This window comes from Solanum stenotomum, chromosome 6 (assembly GCF_019186545.1).
Source record: "Solanum stenotomum isolate F172 chromosome 6, ASM1918654v1, whole genome shotgun sequence".
Lineage (NCBI taxonomy): Eukaryota > Viridiplantae > Streptophyta > Magnoliopsida > Solanales > Solanaceae > Solanum > Solanum stenotomum.
The window spans coordinates 33,723,871-33,731,010 of NC_064287.1; the positions used below are offsets into that span (position 1 = coordinate 33,723,871).

The 7,140-nt window shown below is 38.8% G+C and overlaps 1 protein-coding gene across 1 annotated transcript; it reads left to right on the forward strand.

The window, feature by feature from the left end:
• Positions 1-348: 348 nt before the first annotated feature.
• Positions 349-6,480, forward strand: LOC125868540 (protein unc-13 homolog). Its single transcript, XM_049549165.1, has 5 exons — positions 349-855; positions 1,231-2,097; positions 2,564-3,019; positions 5,032-5,221; positions 5,305-6,480. The coding sequence occupies exons 1-5, from the start codon at positions 439-441 to the stop codon at positions 6,234-6,236; spliced, it is 2,862 nt and encodes a 953-aa protein (XP_049405122.1). The 5' UTR covers positions 349-438; the 3' UTR covers positions 6,237-6,480.
• The last annotated feature ends 660 nt before the right edge of the window (positions 6,481-7,140 follow it).

Consider the following 7,140-nt stretch of genomic DNA (forward strand, 5'->3'; position numbering starts at 1 on the left):
TTTAACCGTTATTTTAAGCGTATGGAGTTATCATCAGAATGGTTGCAGAAGAGCGTTTGAATTTGTCAGCATCAATATTTAGGTTGAAAACCCGTTCCAACATTAATTGCGCAGTGAAAAATATGCCGAAGTCCTAATTTAAAATTTGAATTATATAAATAGTCTATTGTATTTGTGTGCCAAATGAATGCCCCTATTGAAACCTTTGACCAACCCTGAAAATTCCAAACGCGCTTGCCAAGTTAGTCGACAATTCCCTTTTCCTTTCTTTGAAAACCTCAAACCTGAAATATCATTAATCATCAACATTCAACACCAGCCCCCTTTTTTTTCTTTTTTCTTTTTTCCTATAATTTATTTGCATCAGTTTTCATTTGATTTACAAACCTAACCTAACAACCCAATAATCAGAAATTTTGATATTGATATTGGTTGTTCATGGATATGGTGTCTTATGCTTATAGAGATGCAGCGGCACAGACAGTATCAACAAAAAAAGTTGAGAGGCCCATTTCACCCTCCGATGAACTTACCTACCCCTTTGGAGAATTGGGTGTCGACTTGACCCAATCGGAGCTCCGGGAAACTGCATATGAGATCCTTGTCGGCGCTTGCCGGAGCTTCAACTCTGGCAAGACATTGAAATATGTTTCCAGCTCCGTTAAATCTTCTACCTCATCATCGTCCAAGGCGGCTAGTAAGGTCAAGAAGGCGCTTGGTTTGAAGAAGAATTTGGAATCGGTGAGTGGGAAAAAGGCTTCTACTGTTGGTGAGCTTATGAGGGTACAAATGGGGATTTCAGAGCAAACTGATTCTAGGGTCCGACGAGCCTTCTTGAGAGTTGCTGCTGGACAGGTTTATACTACTTTCTTTGCACCTTGCTCTTGTTTGGATTTTGATGGATTTAACTCTGTTTTTAAATTGAAAAGGGAAATCTTTTACGCCCCATAGCTAGGTATTTTAGTGGGAAAATGCAAAGGAGACACTAACTAATTTGCAGCAACCGACTGATGCTCTTTCGTCCATCATTTACATTTTTCCTATCTTACTTATCCTTGATTGGTTGAGAATTGAATCTTGGGAAGGAGAGGATGCGATCTTGATGGACCTCATCTTCATTACATGATGGATTAATTTAAAATGAATTTGATATACACTATAGATCAATATGCTACAACAATGCTCTTTAAGCTGCTGCTTAGTGATTAGTTTGTTTCTTCTACTTACCAGCTTGGAAGACGTCTCGAGTCAATGGTTCTACCACTGGAGCTCTTACAGCATTTCAAATTCTCAGATTTTCCAAATCCGCAGGAATATGAAGTATGGCAGAGGAGAAACTTGAAGCTACTAGAGGCTGGACTTGTCTTGCATCCATGCTTGCCGCTGGGTGAGACAGATACACGTCCTAAACAGCTTCAGCAGATTATACGTGGGGCTCTGGTGAAACCCATGGAAACTACAAAGCACAGTGAATCAATGCTAGAACTACGAAATCTTTCCACATCTCTCGCCTGCAGATCATTTGATGGGTCAAGCCCTGAGATATGCCATTGGGCAGATGGAACACCATTGAATCTCCGACTCTACCAAATATTGCTCGAAGCTTGTTTTGATGTGAATGATAAGATCTCTGTTATTGAAGAAGTTGATGAGGTCTTAGAAATCATAAAAAAAACATGGGTTATCCTTGGTATAGACCAGATGTTCCATAATATTTGCTTTTCATGGGTTTTATTTCATCGATATGTTGCATGCAGCCAAGTTCAAAATGAGCTGCTCTTTGCCACTGATAATTTGTTGTCAGACGTAGCAAAGGATTCCAAGGCAGTAAAACACCCAACTTGCTCTCAGACCTTGAGTTCTCTACTTGGTCTGATTGTAGGTTGGGCGGAGAAAAGGCTGCTTGTATATCATGATAGCTTTTACAGGGACAACATTGATAGCATGCAAAGTCTTCTCTCTATGAGTTTATCAGCTACGGAAATTTTGGTTGAACACAGTTCAGGCAACTATCAGAAAAGGAGTAAAGAGGTTGATGTTGCATTTAGCAGAGTTGATAGTTACATCAGGGCTTCGATGCTCCGCACCTTCTCTCAGGCAAGTTAGTCTTCCTGCTTTGGTAAACCTCACCATGGAGTACAAACATCATGTCAGGAACTTCAGTTTGCATTATTAATTTAAGGGTAGTTCAGTGTTTTTCGGCTCTCTTTCTCAGGAATATAGAATGGTGTCATTGGTGCTTCCCCTATAGTTCTCATCTCAGCTACCCTTTGACTTGAAGTGAGAGTTTTTCTTCCCCTTTGTAGAGAGGATTGCTTCTGTCATTGTGACAATTACAATCTCCTGATAGTGTAGAGCTTCATAAGGATTCTACTGATAATCTGTATTTGTGCTGAATATTGTGCTCGAGTGCAGCAATCATCCTCCCTCTAGCTGTAGTAAGACTTGATGCTTAAACATCCTGTCTATACTTTGTTATTTAAGACCTCTCACTTTCATAAGTTAAACTTTTGCTCCTTTGGTGGAAAATGTGACTAACTCTGCTTACTCTGCCTAAAGACAGGAAAAAGAGAGGTTGATATCAAGCAGAAAGTCGTCGAAACAACAGCATAATCCTCTTCCTATCCTTTCTATCCTTGCCCAAAATGTTAGTGATCTGGCTTTTAATGAGAAAGAGATATATAGTGCTGTTCTGAAGAGATGGCACCCTCTTGCAACTGGTGTAGCTGTTGCGACGCTTCATGCTTGCTATGGAAATGAGCTGAAGAAGTTTGTTTCCGGGATAAGTGAGTTGACTCCAGATGCTGTACAGGTGCTGATAGCAGCTGACAAGTTGGAGAAAGATCTTGTACAGATGGCTGTTATGGATGCTGCTGACAGTGAAGATGGAGGAAAGTCATTAATGACAGAGATGACTCCTTATGAAGCTGAAGCTGTGATCACAAACCTGGTGAAATCATGGATAAGTACTCGAGTGGACAGACTTAAGGAATGGGTCACCAGGAATCTGCAACAAGAGGTATGTCTCCTTCTTTGTTGCTAGATTGTACTAATGTCTGGTGTCATGGACCATCACCATTGAACACTACACTCTTTCGTCAAATTTGGATGTAAGAAAATGAAGGTTTTGGGGTCATGGTGTTATAAAAATTTCTTTCAGATAATTCTTTTCCTGTATTAAATGTTGTAGCCCTATCCTTAAGCAATAATACAAAAGGAAAGAGGGAGAGTCCGTTCCTCACTGCCAGTGTTTTGGACGGCGAAAGGCGACGAGGGGCTGCCTCGCCCCTCGCCTTTTTGAATTGAGGCACCAATTAATACCAAAAACTTAAAATATTTAATTGCTTATATAAATATCCAAAATTTCAATAGCAATAACATATATTATTAGCAAATACTATATTAATTAGTACGGTATAAAACTAAATTGAGTACGGCAGAAATAAATATAGAAGGATTGAATTTTTATTTTTTTTAAATGTAGGCAGATTGCAGTAATGCAGTCAGTTAAAAGTAGCTTCAAAATAAAAAAACAGAGAAAGAAACATGAGTCTTCACTTCTTCTTCTGCATAGGAAAGAAGAAGAACATAAGAAGAAGAACAGAACAAGAAAAAAAAAATCTAAAATCGTACCTGCTGAGTGCTGAGAAGATTAGGTCTCTTCGTCAGTAGTGAGGAGAACTGGAGAAGAGAAGAAGAAAGTCACGAAGGAGTGTGAGGGAGAAGAACTGGAGAAGAGAGGATCACAATGGAGAAAAGAAGTCCTATGTTTGCAAAAACATCAAATAAACCCTAATATTACCTTTTAATTATTAAATCAAATCTTTTTTAAAAAAATAAATAAAAAGGCGAAGCCCTGTCGCCTTGCCGTTGCCATTCGCCTTTTGTCGCCTTTCTGAACTTGCCACGCCTCACCAGTAAAAGGCGACGAGGCCTCGCCTCGCCTCATCGCCTTTGGCGAAAGGCAAGCGCCTTTCAGAACACTGCCCACTGCAAAAGTATACTATCAACTATACCCAGTATTTATACAACTATCTTGTAATTAGAGGTCGTTTGGTTGGTTAGGAGCTAAGTTATTCATGTATTTAGTCGTGCATAAGTAATATCATGTTTGTTAATATTCTTTCGTATAAAATTCTATTGACCTAATACGGTGTTTGGTTTGCAATTTAGAAACTCGTATAGCTAATACATGTATAAGTTATAAGGGAACCTGTGTATTATTTTAGGGAAAAAGGACAAATATATCCTCGAACTATCGTAAATGGTATGCAAATACCCTCCGTCATACTTTTGGGACATTGGTGCCACTGCCGTTCAAAAACTAAAGCATATATACCCTTTATACTAACGGACATACACGTGTCATAATCTTATCCACCGATCCGACATTTATTGACGAATAAGATTGTGCCACGTGTCCCTATTTAGTCTTCCGTTAGAGTGAAGGGCATATATGCTCTAGTTTTTGGACGGCAGGGACTCCAATGTCCCAAAAGTATGACGGAGGGTATCTGCATACCATTTACGATAGTTCGGGGGTATATTTGTCCTTTTTCCCATTATTTTATGCAGGATTGAAGATGAAATAGAACTCATGAATAACTAAAATCCCGCATAAAATAATATATAGATTTCCTCATAACCAATTCATGTATTACTAGGTCATTTGGTAGCTGGATAAGAAACAAGTTATCCATGTATTAATTTGTGTATATCTAATATGATGTTTGGTAGGTAGATAATAAATTAATACAACGTTTGGGTAACAATTTAAATATTCGCATAACTAATACATGTATAAGTTATGAGAGGGAGGGAGGGCAAATTAACATTTTTATATCTCCTGTGTCTCTTTCTTTCCCCCTGGCGGAGGGGTGAGAGAGATTGTGGAGTAAAGGTCTTGTTTATAGTATCTTACTTTTATATTGGTTATGGTCTGCCGGTGCTACTTGGTCATGCTGTATACAAACCTTGAACAGACGGCTAAAGTAGTACAGCATCACCTGATCTTTCACCTTCCTTTTGTAGATTTGGAACCCTCGTGCAAATAAAGAGCGAGTAGCTCCCTCTGGAGTGGAGGTCCTACGCAGCATAGATGAGACTTTTGAAGCATTTTTTTTGTTACCAATACCTATGCATCCAGCTTTGCTTCCAGAATTAAAGAATGGTCTTGACAGATGCCTGCAGAACTACATATTGAAGGCTATATCAGGCTGTGGTAAATATTAATTCTGGCTGCCATGTATTGATAAATGATGTGATAGTTGACGTTGTAGATCACTAATTTCTAGTGTGTTGCAGGATCTCGAAGTACCTTTGTTCCAACTATGCCTGCTTTGACTAGATGCTCAACTGGGTCAAAGTTCCGTGTGTTCAGGAAGAAAGAGAGACCTCCTATGGTTTCGTATAGGAAATCTCAGAGTGGGACAACTAATGGAGATGATTCTTTCAGTATACCTCAGCTGTGTGTCCGTATAAATACTTTGCATTCCATACGAAAAGAATTAGATGTACTTGAGAAAAGGACAATTTCTCAACTGAGGGATAATACGCGTGTTCATGATGATAATATTGTTGATGGGTTGGGCAAATGTTTTGAGCTGTCAGTAGCTTCTTGTTTGGAAGGGATCCAGCAGCTTTCTGAAGCAATTTCATATAAAATCATCTTCCATGAGTTGAGGCATATCTTCTGGGATTATGTATATGTAGCAGATGTTTCATCATCCCGGATTGAACCTTTCCTTCAGGAGCTGGAGAATAACCTTGAGATCATATCGGCAACAGTTCATGACAGGGTCCGGACACGTGTAATCACTAATGTAATGAAAGCCTCTTTTGATGGATTCTTGTTGATTTTGTTGGCGGGAGGACCCTCTCGTGCTTTTTCACTTGCTGATGCTGCAATTATAGATGAAGATTTGAAGTTCCTAATGGATCTATTCTGGTCTGATGGGGATGGGTTACCGACTGACCTTATAGACAAGTTTTCAGCTACTTTGAAAGGCATTCTTCCTCTTTTCCATACTGATACCGCTATCCTGATTGAGCAACTTGAGCATGCCACTGAAGATAATTTGGGCACTTCAGCTAAATCCAGACTTCCCTTGCCTCCTACATCAGGTAACTGGAGTCCAACTGAGCTCAGCACCATTATGCGCGTCCTGTGTTATCGAAATGATAAAATTGCTACTAAGTTTCTAAAGAAGAAATACAACTTGCCAAAGAAACTGTGACCATTCACATTCACATGGTTGGGAATTCGGAAATTAATGAGGTGATGTTTGCCAAGTATACCAGGTGTATCTTAGATTAGGTTGTTCATAGTAGGTAGTGGTGTGATTATTTTGTACAGAATACTTGTGATTTATTGAGGCATATCGTACGACTGTTAGCACGTTAAAAGAAGAAAAAAATGGTCAGTTTGTAAAGCAAGATTTTGAGGATTACTGTAATGTGAGTGAAATTATGACACGTCTACATGAAGGAGTGCTATTAATACATTACCAGCAGAAAAGATATGCGTAACTGCTTGAAGTGGGAACAAACCATAGTAGTCCCTCAGTTTAAAAAATAATGATCTAGTTTGACTTGACATGAAGTTTAAGAAAATAAGACTTTGTAGGGTGTGTTTGGTATGAAGGAAAATGTTTTCCTAGAAAATGTTTTCTTGGAAAATAAGTGGATTTCTAACTTATTTTCTTATGTTTGGTTGGTGAGTAAAAAATATTTTTTAATGTTTGGTTGTTGAATGAAAAAAATAATTCAAAAATATCTTTTATTTTTTGACTTGAGACTAAAAAATACTCTTTAGGAAAATAATCTCTAATCCGAAAAATCAACCCTGATAATTGATTTAGGATATGATCCCCACCCCCAAGCTAGGACAAGACCCCGAAGACCGTTCCAAAATTCGACCCTAAGATCTGACCCAACACCTGACCCAGACTTTCGACCCAGAACTTGACCCAGGAAATTTTTTTAAAAAAAAAAATTGATGGGATGGGGATAGGGGTGCGGGTGGCATAAAAAATGAAATTTTTAAAATTTGAAATATTTTTCAAAAATAATTTTTTAAAATATTTTTTTTAATGAGGGTGGCCTGGTTGGGAGTCGGGGGGGGGGGGGGGGGGGGGGGGG

Coding starts and splice junctions, on each gene's coding strand:
- LOC125868540 (XM_049549165.1), top strand. CDS start 439: ATGGATATGGTGTCTTATGCTTATAGAGATGCAGCGGCACAGACAGTA. Junction 856..1,230: donor TGAGAGTTGCTGCTGGACAG/GTTTATACTACT, acceptor TCTACTTACCAG/CTTGGAAGACGTCTCGAGTC. Junction 3,020..5,031: donor CCAGGAATCTGCAACAAGAG/GTATGTCTCCTT, acceptor TTCCTTTTGTAG/ATTTGGAACCCTCGTGCAAA.